The sequence below is a fragment of the Triticum dicoccoides genome, chromosome 5B, assembly GCF_002162155.2.
Source record: "Triticum dicoccoides isolate Atlit2015 ecotype Zavitan chromosome 5B, WEW_v2.0, whole genome shotgun sequence".
Classification (NCBI taxonomy): Eukaryota; Viridiplantae; Streptophyta; class Magnoliopsida; order Poales; family Poaceae; genus Triticum; species Triticum dicoccoides.
The window spans coordinates 552,319,303-552,338,163 of record NC_041389.1 but is presented as its reverse complement, the minus strand read 5'-3'; the positions used below and the strand labels follow the sequence as shown (position 1 = coordinate 552,338,163).

The 18,861-nt window shown below is 48.3% G+C and overlaps 3 protein-coding genes across 3 annotated transcripts; 2 read left to right on the top strand and 1 right to left on the bottom strand.

Moving 5' to 3' along the window:
* The first annotated feature begins 281 nt into the window (after window positions 1-281).
* On the top strand, window positions 282-2,240 carry LOC119310056 (F-box/FBD/LRR-repeat protein At3g26920-like). The gene is made up of 3 exons (XM_037585908.1): window positions 282-1,190; window positions 1,307-1,441; window positions 1,844-2,240. Exons 1-3 carry the CDS (start codon window positions 282-284, stop codon window positions 1,991-1,993), a joined length of 1,194 nt encoding a protein of 397 aa, XP_037441805.1. The 3' UTR covers window positions 1,994-2,240.
* Window positions 2,241-5,324: 3,084 nt separating this feature from the next.
* On the top strand, window positions 5,325-8,726 carry LOC119311543 (nicotinate-nucleotide pyrophosphorylase [carboxylating], chloroplastic-like). Its single transcript, XM_037587177.1, has 10 exons — window positions 5,325-5,657; window positions 6,503-6,636; window positions 6,755-6,818; window positions 6,930-7,012; window positions 7,100-7,183; window positions 7,277-7,429; window positions 7,650-7,826; window positions 8,055-8,122; window positions 8,226-8,330; window positions 8,404-8,726. The coding sequence occupies exons 1-9, from the start codon at window positions 5,402-5,404 to the stop codon at window positions 8,320-8,322; spliced, it is 1,116 nt and encodes a 371-aa protein (XP_037443074.1). The 5' UTR covers window positions 5,325-5,401; the 3' UTR covers window positions 8,323-8,330; window positions 8,404-8,726.
* A 4,715-nt stretch (window positions 8,727-13,441) lies between these two features.
* LOC119311542 lies at window positions 13,442-15,006 on the bottom strand. Its single transcript, XM_037587176.1, has one exon. It carries the CDS (start codon window positions 14,774-14,776, stop codon window positions 13,955-13,957), a length of 822 nt encoding a protein of 273 aa, XP_037443073.1. The 5' UTR covers window positions 14,777-15,006; the 3' UTR covers window positions 13,442-13,954.
* Window positions 15,007-18,861: the final 3,855 nt, after the last annotated feature.

Sequence of the window (18,861 nt, the reverse complement as noted above, 5' to 3'; positions counted from 1 at the left end):
TGGGGTCGGTGGTAAGCTTGGGGAGCCAGCAGAGTGGAAGACGGAGCCCTCCCCCGGAAGCTCCGGCACGCGCGAGTCATCGTCCATGGCATCCCTGAGATTTCTCGGTGGAAGTCATGATTTGTTGGAACGATAAGCAGCAGAGGGATTTTAGGAGCGAGAGGTGGGTCATGCATGCATGCATGCACCCGTAGTTAGCGAGTGCCACGCCACCTATCAGGGGCTAAAATCCTTCAAAATGTATGTGACTTGGTAGTGAGGGACGGAGGGCGGCGGCGGCCATGGACGATGTGGCGGCGGCCGAACCCGAACCCAAGAAGCTGAGGCAGGACGAGCAAGAGCCTCCGGCGAGCAGGGAGGGTGGCGGAGGCGGCGAGGAGAACCTCGACCACGTAAGCCGCATGCCCGACAACATCCTCGGCAGCGTCATCTCCCTCCTCTCCACCAAGGAGGCCGCGCGGACACGCGTTCTCTCCTCCCGGTGGCGCCACCTCTGGCGCTCCGCCCCGCTCAACCTCGTCGTCGACCGCCGCCTCTCGGGACGGGAGCGCGACCGTGTCGCCATAGTCTCCAAGATCCTTGCCACGCACCACGGTCCTGCTTGCCGCTTCTCCCTCGCCATCGGCGCCATCCGCCTGCGCCGCGACCTCTACGCCAAGTTTGACGGCTGGTTCCGGTCCCCCGCGCTCGATGGCCTCGAGGAGCTCCAATTCTACGGGGGCTGCAATCCGCTGCCGCCGTCCGCGCTCCGCTTGGCGCCCACGCTACGTGTCGCCAGCTTCCGCGACTGTGGTTTTCCCGACGTTGCTGCTGTCCCCGCGCTCCGTCTCCCTCGGCTGAAGCACCTCAAGCTCCCCGGCGTCGCTATTTCAGAGGAAGCCCTCCACCACCTGCTCGCTGGCTGCACTGCGCTCGAGAGCCTTGAGCTTCAGGGCAACGGGCTCAGCACTGTCCGGATCGTCTCGCCGACTCTTAGGAGTATTGCTGTCTATGTATCTTACTACTACAAATCAGACATGGTGCTTCAGGAGCTTGTCATCGAGGATGCACCATGCCTTGAAAGATTGATCCCACTTGATTCAGGGGATGTCCCAATGACAATCACGGTTATCGCGGCACCCAAGCTAACGGTATTGGGCTACCTGTCTAGCCAAATCTACGAACTTGTGATTGGAACCATAATTGTTAAGGTGCAACGGGTCGTCTTGTTTTTCTTGAAATTTACATATGTTGCATTTGAGCATTTACTATTACATCACATTTTGTTATATTGATGTACATCTCAGTGTGTGTTTGTTTTTACCAGGAAATGATCCCCGTCAGCTTGACCGCGTCAATGCGCACAGTGAAGGTGTTGGTCCTAGAATCCATCGGCCCCAACCTGGATACAATTGCTCGATTTCTTAGATGCTTTCCTTGCATGGAAAAGCTATACATCCAGGTGAAAATCATTTTTGATAAATGTTCACTTCAGCAAAACGTGCAAAACTACAAAGCAGTACAACCTATCCAATGTTGTTTTAACTTTCTCGTAGTCCTTCTGGATGCCTAGTTGAACATATAGAGATAATTTTCGGAACCATTTTTATTTTGCAATTTCTCCCAAACTCTATACGGTAACAGATGTAGTGGTCAAAACAGCATCTAGGAGAACTTTGAAGTTAAAAGAAACACATATGTGTAAGCTCAAAGTTGTTCAATAATCCTGACTTTCACACACACCATGCAACTAATCCATATGTGATTAGACGCCAACTATCAGGAAATTACTCTTCTAGTCCAACAAAAATAATATTTTGTTCCAACCTAAGTGCTTACAATACTTAAATTCCTTCTTTTGCAGTCACGTTTTAGGAAGGATATGAAAAATGTGGGGCCATATGACATACTCATCGATCCTATTGAATGCCTCAATCTCCATCTTAGAGCAATCATAGTGAACACCTATCGAGGCATGCAACCAGATGTTAACTTTGCCAAGTTCTTGTTCTGAACGCAAAGGTGCTAAAGGTGATGAAATTTGGTGTTTGTGGTACCTATAATGAGAAATGGATGGCTAATCAGCAGAGACGGCTACAACTAGACAAGAGGGCTTCTAGAGATGCTCGATTTGATTTTGAAAGAGATGTTGGTGGGTGTTGGTTTTCCAATAAGAAGCACACACATGATTTGTGGATAGCTGATCCATTTGATAGCTCGTTATGCAATTGTTGTTAATGTCCTTTGAAAATAATATCAAGCTATAGATACTCCATTTATCTTGCCATATCTTTTGTTACAAACATTCTAATGTCTTTGTATTTAATTATCATAAACTTTTGTTCGCACAACTTTTCTATTTGGGAAATCCTTCGCTGCTACCATGTAGTATATTTATGTTAATTAGCTGCAAACTGGAAGAACATGCAGCTCCTCGTCGCTAGTTGCAATGTTTTTTTCTCAGGTTTTACTATAACAGCCACACACATGATATATGTTGATGGTTATTCCTTTGGTAGCTCACTATGTAAATGTTGTTGACTGGTTTGATGCCCTTTACCGAAAAAAGTTTTCGCCCCGCTTTATATATAAAGCATCGATCAACAACAACCCAGTACAAACGCACGCCACCATAACACACACACACGACCAACAACAAAGGTTTGATGCCCTTTCAAAAGATATATATTTATCTTGTCTTCTCTTTTTTTTCCAAACATTCTAATGTGTTCATATGTAATAAGTTTTTTGTTCCTTCTGCCATTTGCGAGTTGAGACCTGAAAGAGCAGCTCCTTCTTGTAAGTTGGAACGTTTTGTTAGCATATTTGTTTGAAAGTGCATAGGAAGGACCTATACTATTTGTCTTTAGTAGTACATGTAAAACAGTTATGTCTTTGCATGCCCAAGTGTTGGGCAAAATCTGGGAATTACTAGCCTATCATGTATTACATATTTTTAATGTGGAATATGCAATGTTTTTGTTTGCTGAAGTGGTGTACAAAATATATATGGAGTTGTTTGGTCTTTGAAAGTGCATGTGGAAGAGCTATGTTTTGGCTTGACAAAGTACTGGGCAAAAGTGAATTATTACCTTATCATGCATTAGGGTTTGCTTCATTTACCCATCTCGCTAGCTTCACATGGTAGATTAGTCGTACTTTCTTTCATTGTCACGGTTCAGGGAGTTGTCACTTTTATATACTTGTGTCGGCATAAACATGTTAAACTGAATGGACATGGAAATACAAGTATACATGTGATGGCATATAGTAAGCAAACCATATGTGGTTTCCATCTGCGGCATGTTAGGAATTCTCCCGTCGGGGCTGCCGCCAGTCCGCTTCGTCTCCGGTGGCCTGAGGGTCATGGAGGCGCGGTGGAGGTTGGGTCGGTGGTTCGGTTTTTATTCCGCCTTTAGGTGTTTTTAGGTCGACTATTATTTGTATTCTGCCCAGGAAGACTCATGAAGATGGAATAAGGTCCTCCCCGCCTAGCCCCCATCCCGGCAGTGCGTCTAGCATCATCGAAGGGCGTGTGGAGGTGTGTCTTTTGTCGATCTCGTGGGATTAGATCGGTGTTGGTCTTCGGTGGATCCCCATGGATCCAGTTTCCATTTGTCTTCGCTCATGTGTCTACAGGTTAGATTCTTCTGATCTACGCTTCTCTTCATTAACGGCGGTTGTTGTTCTGGTGTGTTGATCATGTGGGTCTTAGCACGATGACTTCCAGACTGTCTACTACAACAAGTTTTGCCCGACTACAATGAGTGAGAGGCGATGATGACGACACGCCTTTGTCTCACTCTGGTGCTTGTAGTTGTCGCTAGGTGGCCTATAGATCTGAATGCAATTTTTGTTATTTATTGTGTTCCTTGTACTACCATGAAAAATGATGAATAGATCACAAATTTTTCTTGCAAAAAATTAAATAATTTGTGATAACGCCCAAGGTACGCACATTCACTCAAGGGCAAATTTAAACTCAAGCCTTCATGTCAAAATATACTAGTGGCATGTTGCACCGTGATCGTCACTAATAACCTTCGACACTAGTAGTAATTTTCAGTATTAAAAGGTACCCAAATTATAAAAATATTCAACACATTATTGCTGCCAACAACAATTAGTGAAATGCTTATTTTGCTGCCATGCCGGCATTTTTTACAGCAAAAATAAGCCCAAAATACTATCATGTCAATAAAAATGAGTAAAAATGTTCATTTTTTTTCTTACTTCGATGAAGGTTGTAATCTGTTTCAAATGTCATGACAAGGCTTTTGAGCGAATTGGCTCATTTTTGCTGCCACCATAGCAATTTTGTAGCCAGTTCTGCTACCATGTCAGCATTTTTAAGCCCTATCATGGCAACAAAAATGAGCCAAAGTGCTCATTTTGTTGTCATGGGAGCATTTTTGAGCGAAAGGGCTCTTTTTAACCGTAGTCAAATTTTGACATGAAGGCTACCTTCTTCGTCTGATTGCATGTCGTCCGCCGGAGATTGGAAATTGCACTTAACCAATAGTAAAGTAAAGAGACACCTGCGAACACCCTCGCCATACCAGGGTTTGAAGACCACAATAGCCACCCTCTCCTTGAGACGAGATCTATAAATCGTTGAAGTAGCGCCGGCTGGAGCATCACCCCATGCAGAACGGGCTTGCAATCCATCAGCACCAGTTCAGAAGGTTGGAGAGACGGACCAAGCCACATGACAACACGGAATAAGGTGTCAAAGTCGACACATCAATAACTCTCCTTGAAAGACACACGAACTACCAAGATCCGAAGGGAACCAACAGATCATGGGACACAAACTCTCATAGGCTCTTCGTCGAGGCATAATCGGACGTCCTCGAGGTAGGAAGAGACCTTATTTCAGCATGCCATCACCGTCACCGCCTCGTTGATGTCGTCAAAGAAACAAAAACCTAAGAAAAGAAAAAATCAAACGAGATGGGTGCGTCCCCACTCCTCTAGTCGCAAACGAGTCTGCCAGACAGGGGAAGAGGAGCGGGGCCGAGGTGGTGGCGTGTAGGGAAGCTGTGGCGGCGACAACTAGGGTCGGGAGGAAAAGTTAAAATGGATCGAATGACGAATGTGTTGGACATGCTATAATCAAGATTAGTTATTAACTAGCAACTCCCCCGCAGAAAATGAAAAGGTGTTACAACTAGTGGTAGCAACTAATTTTTGGAAGTTGGAAAGCACTCACGTTCTCACCACGACTGCCCTTTGGCCAAGAGCAAGAGGCCGACCGAGGCGCGAGCCGACTCGGGTGGACTGCGCCACCGGTGTGTCGTCTGGTTCAACGCAAAGCCGCACCGCACCGCTCGCCGCGGACGCACGGAAAAAAGGCGGCTCCCCCTACCGCCGCTGGCACGCGCCCCAACTCGCCCAACCCCCACCCTGCCGCCGGCCGCGGATGACGCCCGCGACTCCCACCGCCGCCGCGCCCATCCGCCAGCACCTCCCCTCCTCCTCCTCGGCGCGCTCCGGCAACCCGCGCCCCAGCGGCCGCCTCCGCCTGCGCCTGCCCGCTCGCCCCCGCGCCGCCCCCTCGGCCTCCATGTCCGCCGAGGCGCGGGCGGCCCCGTCGCCCGTGCCGCCTCCAGCGCACCCCACCTACGACCTCAGCGCCGTCATCGCCCTCGCCCTCTCCGAGGACGCCGGCGACCGAGGTAACATCGCCCTCGCCCTCACTCCTCTCTGCACAACTACCGTGCTAGTCTGCCCCGAGTTGCAGTTGCGCGCGCCGCCCGCGCAGCACGACTAGCGAAATTGTTTGCTTCGTCGCTGCTTCATCTGTACTGCACCTCGCTCTTTGGCTTCGAATTGCTCGTCCGTATTTCCGTACGCGATCAATCACACCTGGACCCGCGGGCATCAGTCCGGCTTAAGCTCGCTCTGTAGTGCTGACTCTTATTGACTAGCAGTTGAAATAGTGCTAGGATCGGCCCTTAAGAGTGTGCCGGAAATTAGAATAGTGCTGCAGTTGACTCTCCCACCCTAAGTCTGGTTGATTGCGATAGGAGACAAAATTTTAGTTGTCCAATTTGCTGCTGCAACCAGGATTCAGATGTCAGGTGTCTAGCTAGCCTAGCTGAGTTGTTACTGTTGGCTTGTTGTTGTACATGGGAAAATGCCATTTATGATGGAAGAATGAACACATTGAATGGATCAGATCAATTTGTATCCACTTATATGTGATGTTCACTCTCCAGCAAGCAGTACCAGACACTATGATTATTCGCTTTCATCCAAGTCTGTATTTTCAGCCAGTCGTGGCAGGTGCTTTCTTGGTAATCAACCTACTCGTGACCATTCGTTCTCGCTCAAACGGTGACCTATTAGCTAAAGAAGTGGAGATAACTAGATAAGCTCCAGTTGGGTCATTTCTTCACAAGTTGCTATGCAAGTTGGGTTTTGTTCTCTTCTGATTCTGAAACTTTTTCCCGCTTTTGAATGGTCATACATGTGTCATCTTTCACTGTGATAATGTTCTAACTGTCTGGCAACACCTTAGGGGATGTGTCATGCTTGGCTACGATACCAACCGATGTGAAAGCTGAAGCCACTTTTATTGCTAAGGAGGACGGTGTCATTGCAGGCATAAGCCTGGCTGAGATGATATTTAACCAGGTTGATCCGTCGTTGAAGGTATGTCTATCACATCAGTTTCCCCATTTTCTGTTTTTGGCAGATATGGTTCTATAGGCGTAATGCGTGATATTGACTATGGGTCTGTACCTGTTGTTCCTTCTTGGACATTTTCCAGGTTGAATGGTTTGAAGCTGATGGAAATTATGTTCATAAGGGATTGCAGTTTGGCAAAGTATATGGTAAAATACCTTGAAAATACCATATTCAGCAGCACTTAACAGTGTGGTGTTGTGTTAACTCCTTTTCAAGTCTTAATATTCTCTCCCCCCATTTTCATTCCTTATATTAAGGGTGTGCTCAGAGTATTATTGTTGCTGAGAGGGTTGTGCTAAATTTCATGCAAAGAATGAGTGGAATCGCTACAATGACGAAGGTGATGTTGCTTATGGTATCCCTTCTCTGTCATAATTTGCTTCTATGTTACTCATATGAGAATGTCTTTGCTCCTACTTCCATTCAGGCCATGGCTGATGCTGCTCGTCCAGCATGCATACTGGAAACAAGAAAAACTGCTCCAGGTTTACGTCTGGTTGACAAGTGGGCAGTAAGCATACCCTTTTCGTGTGGCCATTTCATCACTTTTAGTTCTTTGACCTTTGTTGTGATGCAGTTTTGCTCATGCTCGATATACATGTAGGTACTAATTGGTGGTGGGAAGAATCACAGGCTTGGATTATTTGATATGGTTATGATAAAAGATAATCATATTTCTGTTGCCGGGGGCATTACAAATGCAATGACATCTGTTGATCAGTTCTTGGAGAAGGAAAATCTTGCAGTTCCTGTTGAGGTACCATGGTCGTGGTTGCATTTATCATCTAAAATAATTTTCCCTTGTGACTTGGTGTGCATGTATTCATCATTCCAGCAGTTCACCTGTCTATTTCAGAGTGATCTGTTTGCGATACCTATCTTCCTCTTTATTTTGTAAAAATGCCATATGTTCTCTTAAACATAAGAATAGAGAGAATTCAAGGCATATCATGACATCTGTATGTTCTGTGAATCAGGTCGAGACGAGGACACTCGAGGAAGTTAGAGATTTATTGAAGTATACCGATGAGAACAAGACTTCATTAACTCGTATAATGTTGGATAATATGGTTGTACCTCTTCCTAATGGGGACCTAGATGTATCAATGCTCAAAGATGCAGTTCAGTTGATAAATGGAAGATTTGAGACCGAGGTATGAAGTCCAACTTTCGAAAGCAAAATTCCATCATGCTCCCCTCTCCCTTTTTTAGTAAAGGCTATCTTTTCAACGTGACTATATATTGGTATTGCTTTGTTGTCGCCTCCTCATATGCTCTAATTTTGATAAACTCCTAGCTTTAGCAGATGAGTTACACACAGGCTGTATATTGCACAAGTCATGCTGGACGTTGAGCATTTTCTTTTGTTTTTCCAACTGCAGGCGTCTGGAAATGTGACGATCGATACGGTGAAGAAAATCGGAGAAACTGGAGTTACATACATTTCAAGGCATGAACACACCTTTATCATTCCCTTAAATGGACAGCTCCTTAAAATTCTCGTTTTCGCTCTTCTGATTGTACCTTTCAAACAATTTGTCAATCCTTTACAGTGGAGCGTTGACGCATTCCGTGAAGGCGCTCGACATATCTCTCAAGATAGACACCGAGCTGGCTCTTCAAGTTGGAAGGCGCACAAAGCGCGCCTGACACCACAGGTTGAGTTCCACCTGTGTAACTTGACCTCCCGTTCTCCTATGCTTCTATAACGCAACTCTTTGCGGTCGACAGGATGTTTGGCGTGGCTAGCCGGTTCATCATTCGACAACGTGATCGCCACGCTATGATTTCTAACTAATATAGTGAAGGATGCAATCCCCGCCTCACGATCATCCAGTTCGGATGAACGCCACAGTTGCTATAGTATCCAACGGAAGGACAATAATAATAGCCTGAATGCCCAGCTTTCAGTAGATTGCGAAACATTTAAGCCGTTGACTAGACAGGCAGAAATTGTTGCTAAATGGCGTAGAAGTTGTATGTGACGCCACAAAACATCTGTTTCCCAGGAACTGAGAAAGAAATAAAATGGTGTGCCTGTTGCCTTTAGTAAATCACTCTCTGGCAAGAAAAAAGATACTGGTGAGAAAGTAACAGCAGGTAGTAATAATCTAGAGCCAAAACTGTGCTGTCAAAAATAAAAATCTACAGACAAAACTGATTCGCAGTGTTTTTCAGGTTTTGCTTGGAAATGACTGGTCGAGTTCTCAACAAAAAGAAAACGGGGCCAAGTAGCACGAGACTGCCATATAGAAGCATGTGTTTGTGTTTTTTTCTTTTTTGCGTTTGGTAGTTAAATCTTAGGCCAACTCCAATGCGCGACCTGAAATGAACGTCCATTTCGTCCGGATTATGTTTGTTTGCGTCGGCAAAATGAACGCTCGTGTCTGTTTGCGGTTGTCCGCTTGTCGGCACGTCCAACTGGCTGCCACATCTTAAAAATTGTCTGCATTTGGACAAAAATTTAAACAAAAAAAGACATTGCAAAATAATTTAAAATGATATATTACATACTTAAACGTTCACGACGTCATGACCAAACATTGCAAATTAACTAAAATTTAAAAAGCATAAAACAAAAGAAACCCCACTGCAGGTCGTCGTCGTCTTCAGTGGCTGCCGTCCTCGTCGTCGTCATCGTCCATGGTGAAATCAACCGTTGATGGGTGCAAGAGAGGGGCGGGTGGCGCTTCTGGTGGCGGCCAAACCGGGGGTGGGCGGTGACTGATGTGGATGTAGCGAGGTCGGGGACCACGGCTCGACGCCCACCCACGAGGACGGCGGCGGCGGTGGCTGCATGGCACTGTGGTTGTCCATGACCACTGCTGCCCAACCAAGGTCGGGTTCGAGTCCACAATGGGGGGCTCTTCCTCGAACACCTCATCCTTCACCTCCAGTTCAGGGATGGCGACGTCGCCGACGATCGACAGGGCCGTCGTCACGTTGAGGCCCTGCCACTGGGCGCGGTCGTGCTCCCGCACGGAGTCCTTGAGCACCCTCCTCACTAGCTCTTTCTTGGCGGGGAGATGGAGAAGGCGAGCGACGAGGTGGAGTGGGAGGCGGACGACACAAACGAGGAACCCTAGACGCTGGACGCACGTCCGTCCAGTGTCCGTCTGAACATAAATTCAACTCAAATTTACGTCGAATTTGGGTCGAGCTAGACAGTATTTACAGTTGCGGGCACGTGTTGGACCATGAATTTCCTCCATTTCGACCCAACTGACTGGATCGGACCAAATGCGGTCACCGTTGGAGTTGGCCTTGGTCGACAACCGTTGGAGTTAGTACCATATATTCCGATAGAGCAATATATGTAGTACATGAAAGGACTCATGTTCGTCGTCGTCTTCAGTGGCTGCCGTCCTCCTCGTCGTCGTCCATGATGAGATCAATGTATGTAGGTGACTGCCAGTGGTGGGCTGGTGGCCCCGTTGATGGCTGCCAGAGAGGGGCGGGCGGTGTCGGTGTCAAAACCGGCGGATCTCGGGTAGGGGGTCCCGATCTATGCGTCTTAGGCTGATGGTAACAGGAAGAAAGGGACATAATGTTTACCCAGGTTCGGGCCCTCTCGATGGAGGTAAAACCCTACTTCATGCTTGATTAATATTGAAGATATGAGTAGTACAAGAGTAGATCTACCACGAGATCGTAGAGGCTAAACCCTAGAAGCTAGCCTATGATGGTATGATTGTAACTGTGATCGGCCTTCTAAGGACCATCCTCTCCGGTTTATATAGACACCGGAGAGGGCTGGTTTACATGGAGTCGGTTACAAGGAAGGAAATATAATATCCGGATCGCCAAGCTTATCTTCCATGCAAAGGAGAGTCCCATCCGGACACGGGCAGAAGTCTTGAGTCTTGTATTTTCACGCTTCAATAGTCCGGACGATGTATATAGTCCGGCTGTCCGGATACCCCCTAATCCAGGACTCCCTCAGGCGGCGCTTCTAGTGGCGGCCAAACCGGGGTGGGTGGTGCCTGCTGTGGATGTGGCGAGGCCGGGGACCATAACTCGGCGCCCGCCCACGAGGGCAACGGCGATGGTGGGCTGCATGGCACCCCGGTTGTCCATGACCACCGCTGCCCAACCAAGGTCGGGTTCGAGTCCACAATGGGGGGCTCTTCCTCGAACACTCCCTTCACCTCCAGTTCGAGGATGGCGATGTCGTCAATGGTCGACATGGCCGTCGTCACGTTGAGGCCCTGCCACTGGACGCGGTCGTGCTCCCGCACGGAGTCCTTGAGCACCTCCTCACCAGCTCCTTGGCGGGGAGATGGAGAAGGCGAGCGACGAGGTGGAGTGGGCGGCGGACGACGCAGACAAGGAAGCCTCCTCGTGGTCGTGCTTCCCCTTCTTGACGGGGATCCACTTCCACATTCCCATGGCGAGGAGGTGGCCGGAGCTAGGGTTTGAGTGTCGGGGTTCCAGGAGGCAGCGGTGGATGGAAGTGGGAACTTTGGAAGTGGACTGGTCGAATTTGGGTCGAGCTGGACAGTATTTACATTTGCGAACACGTGTTGGACCATGGATTTCCTCCATTTCGACCCAACTGACTGGATCAGACCAAATGCGGTCACCGTTGGAGTTGGCCTTGGTCGACAACCGTGAAGAGTTGATCTGACTCATGCAACATTTATTTATTTTCCTACTACTACCGCGAACCGTTGGAGTAGCTCTGAAAACAAATGATACTTCTTTCAAAAAAACAAATGATGCAATTTGTCGACTAGAGGAACAAATCTTTTATGACACGCCGAATAATTCGTACTAGATGTGTATAAATAAACAAATCTGTAAAATAGCCCGAGAATTAGCAGAACTTTTTTTTTGTTTCCGTGCAGTGCAGTGCAGGGTTGTGCGAGTAAGACGATGGTCAGTGTTCGGTCCAGAAGCCGCATCCGTGTGACGTGGCGTGTCCTATTCTAAAGGGGGAAACGAGAGGAGCTAGCTGGTGGGCGCAGTGCGTACCGCTGTTTCGTCCATTCGCTGCAACGTCACTGACGGCGAGTTCATCAGATGGGCTGGAACCAAACCAAGGCGCGGCGTCGTCGTCTACTACGAGACAGGCGGACGGCGTGTTTAGCTGCCCCGCCGTGTGCGGTGTGCCGTCGTCGGTCGCCAGGATCGCCGTCTTTTCTGGGCAATATATATGTACCTGGTCCACTCCACTCCACCCTCTCCCAGTCGGTCCTCCTACCTACGCTGCCACGGCAAAAAGAAAGAAAGGATTCGCCGAGAATAGCTGCAAAAAGAGGATGAGAGTGCGAATATTCCATTCGTTTGTTTTGCCTTTAGTTGAAACGAAAGTAAATTCCAGCCGGAGGAACTGCTATGGCTCCGTCTTCCCCGAACCACGCACGCTATCCACCAGGTTGCTGCTAATATTCTCTCGTCACGTCCACCATGCCCCAGGTGCCAAAGTAACTAGGAGCGAGTTGTCCCTCTATCCTCGGAGTCGCGCGCCACCCACGAGGCCCCGAGGCTACTCCACACCGCACGGCACAATCCGGCAAGCATCGGTCGGCCGGCCCCGGCCCGCCCAATGCAGGCATGCATTGCACTGGATGCTTGTTGCGTAGTGCACCAACCGAAATAACATTCGTTTCGTTTCCGTGAACAGTAACAGATCGAGTTCGAGTTCGATAGGACGTACACCGACCTGAGGACGCGATTGCTCTCTTAGGCCTTGTACAATGGAAGGTGCTTAGGGGAGGTGCTTAGAGAAATAAATCAGTTTTTTCTTAAGCACCGGTGCTTATTTGTACAGAATAGAAATAGGCACCGGTGCTTCAGAAAAATCCGGTTTATCTTTTTAAGCATCTCTCTAAGCACCTCCCATTGTACAAGGCCTTATGTTCTTTAGTTAATTGATTGATTGAGGTGTACAGGGGAGGCCCATTGTTTTAAGACAGAAACCTATTTTCTTTCGTTGGTTGACCGCGCTGAATTTATTTGTGGCTGCACTTTGGGCTTTTCTCTGTGCATGCAAAGCGTGAGCCTTGGTTTAGAAACCGGATCAGTATGAGTGTATGACGACGTGGTGTTGGGAAATGAAGAGATCTCTATCCCAAAAGGGAGTGGGCGCAACGCTTTGCACTTTGCAGCCCACTGTTGTGTCCACTCGCTACGTCACTCACGGCGAGCTCAATCAAATCCACTCAAATGAACGTACCACCAGTCAGAGCGTCCTCCGCTACTACCCGACGGATTGGCTCCCCGGATAATAAAAAGTTTGTACTACTACTTCCTGATGAAAACTCCAGCCGAGGAGGAAAAACTCCTGGATGGCCCGGCAGCATCTTCTCCACACAAGATGCCAAGATTCTGTCGTCACATCGCCATTGCCAACGCCACAGCGCCCAGCCCAACCACTCGCCTCCCGGTCGGTCATCCTCTTCCTCGGACCCGCCCCACCACCACCATCACCACCACCCAGTTCAGAATGGCAATCAGGTTGCCCGGACCTGACCTGACCGACCTACCAAGCCGCGCCGCACTCAACGCACCGTCCACCACCCCACCCCACCCCACCCCCGCGTCCACAGGAGCGAGTCCCACTGGTCACGCCACGTCTCGCCAAAACCGCACGCACACACGCACGCAAGCACAGCAAAAACTAAATAAAATAAAACAAAAAAATATAGTAGTATAGTAGTATAAAACTCCCACGGCTGCTGGATCCATCATCCATGGGTCTCGCCGCCGCTGCCTGTCCCCTCCCTGCCAATGGCCAAGCATCTGGTGAGCATGGACGCGCACAGAATGGTACAGAATGCAGAATGCAATAATGGAGCAACAATATGTTCAGAATCACAACAAATGCTACTGCTAGTACTGACTAATGACTGGAGTTGTATGCCGACTTTGGTAGGCACTGGATCTAGAGGAACGCCCCGCGTCTTCTTCGCCGGTGCCCGCCATTGACGCCGATTAACCGCTAATACATCTACATGAACACATTGCTTGCTTGGATTGGTTTGGTTGACTCCTAATGCTGCTACGAGGACATGGACATGGAATGGACCTGGCTACCTGATGACACAACTACAGATCGAACTGCTATGGGGATTCAAGGAGGGAAGGGAGGAAGAGTGATGACTGGTTCTGGGATGCTAATTGAACTGCTGCTTCTGATGCTGATGCTGATGCTGCTGGCTACTCTTCATTCACATCTGTCTGTCTGTTGACACCTGCACAGAGGGGAGGAGGAGGAAGGGACGGTGAACTATGTACAGGGCACGGTGCGGGCGGCCGGCCAGGGGCGGCGGCGGCCACGTCAGAGTACCATGGCGTCCTCGGTGGCGTCCGCCTCGTCGCTGTTGGAGGGGGGCGGCAGGGCGGCGTCGACGACGCAGCCGTCGCGGTGGCGGTCGCGGCAGAGGGACTCGACGGCGACGAGGCGGCGGCGGAGGTCGGCCATGTCGCGCTCCACCAGGAAGAGCCGCGCGCGGAGGGTCAGGTTCTCCTCCTCCAGCCGGGCCGCGCGGGCGTCCTCGTCCTCGTCGTCCTCGCCGGCGGGCGCAGCGGGGAGCTGCACCATCTCGAAGCGGCTGAGGTCGTGGTCGAGGCGGCGCTCCACCTCCACGTGCTCCTCCACGTCGCTCTCGCCGGAGCCCGAGTCGGCGCCGTCGCCGTCGCCGGCGTCGGGGCCGGCGGCCTGGGGGCGGAGGCGGATGAGGCCCTTCATGGAGCCGTACCCGTCGACGCCCCACGCCTCCTTGGCCATCTCCACCAGCACCTCCCGCGCCGGCGACAGCCGCGGCGTCGGCAGCACGGCGGGCGTCACGGGGCACGGCGACACCAGCGACGCCACGCCCCCGGCCCGCTTGGCCCGGATCAGGTACGACGTCGTGTTGCGCGGCGCCGCCGACCCGCCCCACCTCCCCTGCGCCTGGGCCGCGGCCTTGCGCTGCTTCCACCCGGGCTGCTGCCGCGCCGCCCGCTTCCACGCGGGCCTCGCCGGCTTGAACCCCGCCGGCGGCGCCTCCGCCACGGCCACCGGCGGGAGCTGCTGCTGCTGCTGCTGCTGCGCCAGCGCCGCCGCCCACACCTGGTACGGCGCAGGCATGGGAGGCCGCATCATCATCTCGCCGTTCATCGCCGGATTATGACCAGATCCGAAACCCTAACCCCGACCCAAATCACTCGCTGCTTACCGCGATTAGCCCCCGCCCAAAATGGGATCCAAACGCCTCCCGTCCCTCCCAAAATCCGATTCCGTTCGCCGCGCGTTTAAGGATGAGATTAAGTTTAGCGAGTTCGTTTGATCCAAATTTGGGGAGAGGGGAGGGGGAGGTTGGAGATGGAGGAGAAAGGACAGGACAGAGAGACGGCGTAGGCAGGGCAGAGGGGAAGGGGTCCCGGGGTATATAAAGGGGGCGGGCGCGCGTCGGACGGCCGGATCCGTGGCCCCCAGGCGCGGACGGCCTGGATCGCGCCAGCGGTTGCGTGTCTTGGACGGACAGCAGGGGGTGTGCCGCCGCGAGACGCATCCATCCATCCATCCTCGCGGCTTTGGTTGGGCGCTTGGGCACTTCAAAGCCAAGAACCGCAAGATAGGTGCGGCGGTTTGGTTCTTCATCGCTTACAAAAAAGGGTGCGCTTGTGTTTTTCGCTTTGCTTTGGGCTGTCATCTTTTCTTCTTCTTCTTTTAGTTATGTGTTGTTTATGCTTTGCATCTTTGTCTTGTACCTTGCGAAATTCTTCATTGGGGATGCTATTCGTGAGACTGTATTTAGCGGTGACCAGTGATGCTTATGTTCCTTCACTGGTCCAACCGTCCTTTGATGATGGCAGCGAGCCGATTGATATAGTGAAAGCACATGGCATTGATATATCGCAACACGCGAACCAGGTGAATGAGATCAAAGGTTTGTTGTCTCGGGGAAGGAACATTAGCTTAGTACAAATTAAGTAGGCGTGTGAATGTAGTTCGTCTTACCCTTGCACACATGGGTCCTTTGTAAAGTGAACTGCTTGTTGGCTTCGAAACTCTCCTATGGAGATAGTTAGCGTATTTGCTACTGGGTGTAAACGTCAAGGTTGATAAAATCATTCATCTGACTCGTCAAGAAAGGGTTGTTGGCAAGCGTTTAAAAGGTTTATGTACCATTGTTTTCATGCTCATGGCTAATTAAACATTTGCCTTGTAATCGTAAGGTTGAGTAACAAGACGATTTCATGCTGCAAAAAGGTCTTTACGTAGTAAATGATATATCTACGGAATATGATGGCGAATATCAAACTAGGCATGTCTAAAGCAAGTTGCTAAAGTGTGCTAGCTGCTAGGGTTATCACGTATTGACATGGCGTCACGCCTTGCCAACTAGTGCGTGCAAGAGGGGAACACCTTGGACTTTGGCCTAGCTTGGATCTGTGGAATCATCCAACATGCATTGTGTGGAACTCGTGATATGTGGTCCGATAAGTCCTGGCCTTCCTAACCTAATCCAGTTTTGTCGTTTCATTCGAACTGGCTATACTTTCCCTTCGATTACTTTCACGCAACTAAAATACAAAGTCTCGAAGAAAAGTAAAAGGGAATCTAGTTTACATATAGCATAGAGGAATATGGAGGATCCAAATGGTTAGGATCACACTATTTCGATCTCGGCTGCTAGCAGCAACGAGGAGCATGGAGATGCAAAAAAATATTAAGGTCATGAATGGGACAAGTGTTGCACAACCATTGTTGATCATCATGAAGTGTATGACGAAGAATAATGTTTAACTTGAGAAATTTCTTAACTTATAGCACCTTAATATTTGTTGTAGTAAGATATGTAATAAGGTCATTCGTCTTGCAAGGGTTTCTAGATTAATTTATAATATTTCTTATCGTGGATCCCCGGAGTAAATGAAGCTATTATTAGCAATGATGCTAGTTGTCTAAAGAATGTAACGAGGAATATCACTTGCACACATGTACATAAAATTGTGACAATCCACTAACCGCTAGAGTTATTATAGCTAGTTGACATTGCGACATACCTGGTAAACTAATACATGTCAGGAGGGGGAGCCTTGGCTTTGGCATAGCTCGAATCTATGGGAGCTCCTAGTAGGCATTTACGAAACTCACGTGAAAGGGGGAGAGAGGAGGGGTATAAAACACAGAATTCTCGGCATTGATCACCTGCACTCCAACTTTTCAATACTTTAAGAACATGCCGGGAGGAAAACATGATACAAAAAAGGGACACGGAAGCTTCAATGCTATTTGTTGTAACTGTGAGATATTCCGAGATGTGAAGTATGATGGCCAATGGAGCATATGATCTTTTAAAGCATCAGGGGAGCTGTGAGGAGCATCCTACCTCTTATCCTTCTTCTACACGGTTTGTGCCCTCATAAGACACACCTAACTTTGGCTTTTGTTAAGTACTTGGGCACTTCAAAGTAAACTGGGAGATAGGTTCAAGCAAACCACAGAAAATGGTCTACTTTTGTTGCTTGTAGTTTATAGTGTACACGTTGTTATTTTTTTGTGATTGTACTTCTAGTCTTCTATGTTGGTTGCGCGTTTGGGCGCTTCAAAGCAAACCTACAAGATCGGTGCGGTTTTGGTTTTTGCTTTGTTTGCTTTTTGATCCTTTTTTTCTTTGTTTATGGTTATTACTTCCAGTATTTTTATTATTATTTTGAGTAATCTATCTTGTGAAGTCACATTCGGTTAGTGATAAGTGGTGATGGCTAACTATTGAGTCATAGGAGTGGATCTTGGACCCTTCTTCAAAACTAGCACATCGTTACTAAATAGCATTTGTCCTATTTACCAAAAAAATGTCACTGGTGTTGACTAGGTTTTATAGGACAATTAGCAAGGTTGCTTGTTGCATACATTCTTGGTCAAGCCTCACGTAGATTAATTGTATGCCAAAAAATAAAGTTTCATAAGAGAAGTGCGTAAGACTTCCCTTCTATTTTTCATGTATCCAAATTTCCCATATCGCCATATTCAGTGTTCATGGGTTCATTAAACATTTGTGCTTTAATGGTAAGATTATGTAGTAAGACTATACATCTTCCAAATGGTCTCATAGATGGGAAATATTATCTATACCATGCATGCCTTTGGAGTAAGTGAAGTTATTATTAGTAAAAAAATTACTAGCTATCTAAAGAATCCAATGAGGAATGCCAACCTAGGCATGTGCAAATTGTGTTGTAAAAGTCCTTTGGCAGCCAAGGTTAGATATAGCGTCATGCCTTGTCAACTAAATTCAAAGATGGTAAAGCCATATGGGCTTTGGCCTAGATTGGAGGCGTCGAATCTCACAAAAGGCACACGTGGGGACTCGTGATTCTTCAATCAGCCCTTCCCCTCACTTGACCTACTTTCTTGTTTCTTTCGGGCAAGGTACCCCCCCCCCTTTGTCGTTACTATCATGCGACGAGAATACAATGTCTTGAGGAGAGTAAAAAAATGGAAACTTGTTTGCCTATAGCAAAGAGGAAATAAAGTGATACAGAAACATTATGGTCACGAAATATTCAATGGCATTTGCTAGTACTAGTGAGGACTATAGTGATATGAAATGTTTAAGATACTAAATGGAGCATATGATCTTTTGATGTGCAAGGGAGGTGTGATCAATTCCCTATCATTAATTCAATTCGTCAATGAAACTAATTGGCAATTGTTTTATATCACTGTCAAATTAACCCACCAATACAATATCGCCCAAGCCTCAAACCATGCATTGATAAATTTCATGACATAAATATCCACGTAACTTGGGAAATGTTGTAATAAGATTTCCTTTTTAGTGTTCATAATTAAATTAATCATTTTTATTGGAAGATATGTAATAACACGAGCACAAATCTATGTATTAAGAAATCATATATCTTGTTGACAGGTTCCTGGAGTAAATGAATCCACTATTAGTAACAATGCTAGCTACCAAAAGAATGTAATGAGGAATGCCAAATTTACACATGTAAATCAAGTTATGAAAATCTACTAGGCGCCATTGTTTTCACTACATTATGGCATCTAGCCTTGTCAACTGCTTGCATATAGGGGGAAGCCTTGGCGTTTGGCCTACCTTGGATCTATGGTAGTTCATAAAAGGCTATACATGGAACTTGGGAGGGGAGAGGGAGAGATGGTTATACACAAACAGGGAAATCCTTGACATCCATGATATACACTTTGATGAGTCCCAACCTCTAATGGTC

What these genes read in the sequence shown, in the direction of transcription:
- LOC119310056 (XM_037585908.1), top strand. Translation starts at nt 282, where the DNA reads ATGGACGATGTGGCGGCGGCCGAACCCGAACCCAAGAAGCTGAGGCAG. An exon ending in TTGGAACCATAATTGTTAAG is followed by an intron (nt 1,191 to 1,306) that starts GTGCAACGGGTC and finishes TGTTTTTACCAG; the next exon opens with GAAATGATCCCCGTCAGCTT. An exon ending in TGGAAAAGCTATACATCCAG is followed by an intron (nt 1,442 to 1,843) that starts GTGAAAATCATT and finishes CTTCTTTTGCAG; the next exon opens with TCACGTTTTAGGAAGGATAT.
- LOC119311543 (XM_037587177.1), top strand. Translation starts at nt 5,402, where the DNA reads ATGACGCCCGCGACTCCCACCGCCGCCGCGCCCATCCGCCAGCACCTC. An exon ending in AGGTTGATCCGTCGTTGAAG is followed by an intron (nt 6,637 to 6,754) that starts GTATGTCTATCA and finishes GACATTTTCCAG; the next exon opens with GTTGAATGGTTTGAAGCTGA. An exon ending in GAATCGCTACAATGACGAAG is followed by an intron (nt 7,013 to 7,099) that starts GTGATGTTGCTT and finishes ACTTCCATTCAG; the next exon opens with GCCATGGCTGATGCTGCTCG.
- LOC119311542 (XM_037587176.1), bottom strand. Translation starts at nt 14,776, where the DNA reads ATGAACGGCGAGATGATGATGCGGCCTCCCATGCCTGCGCCGTACCAG.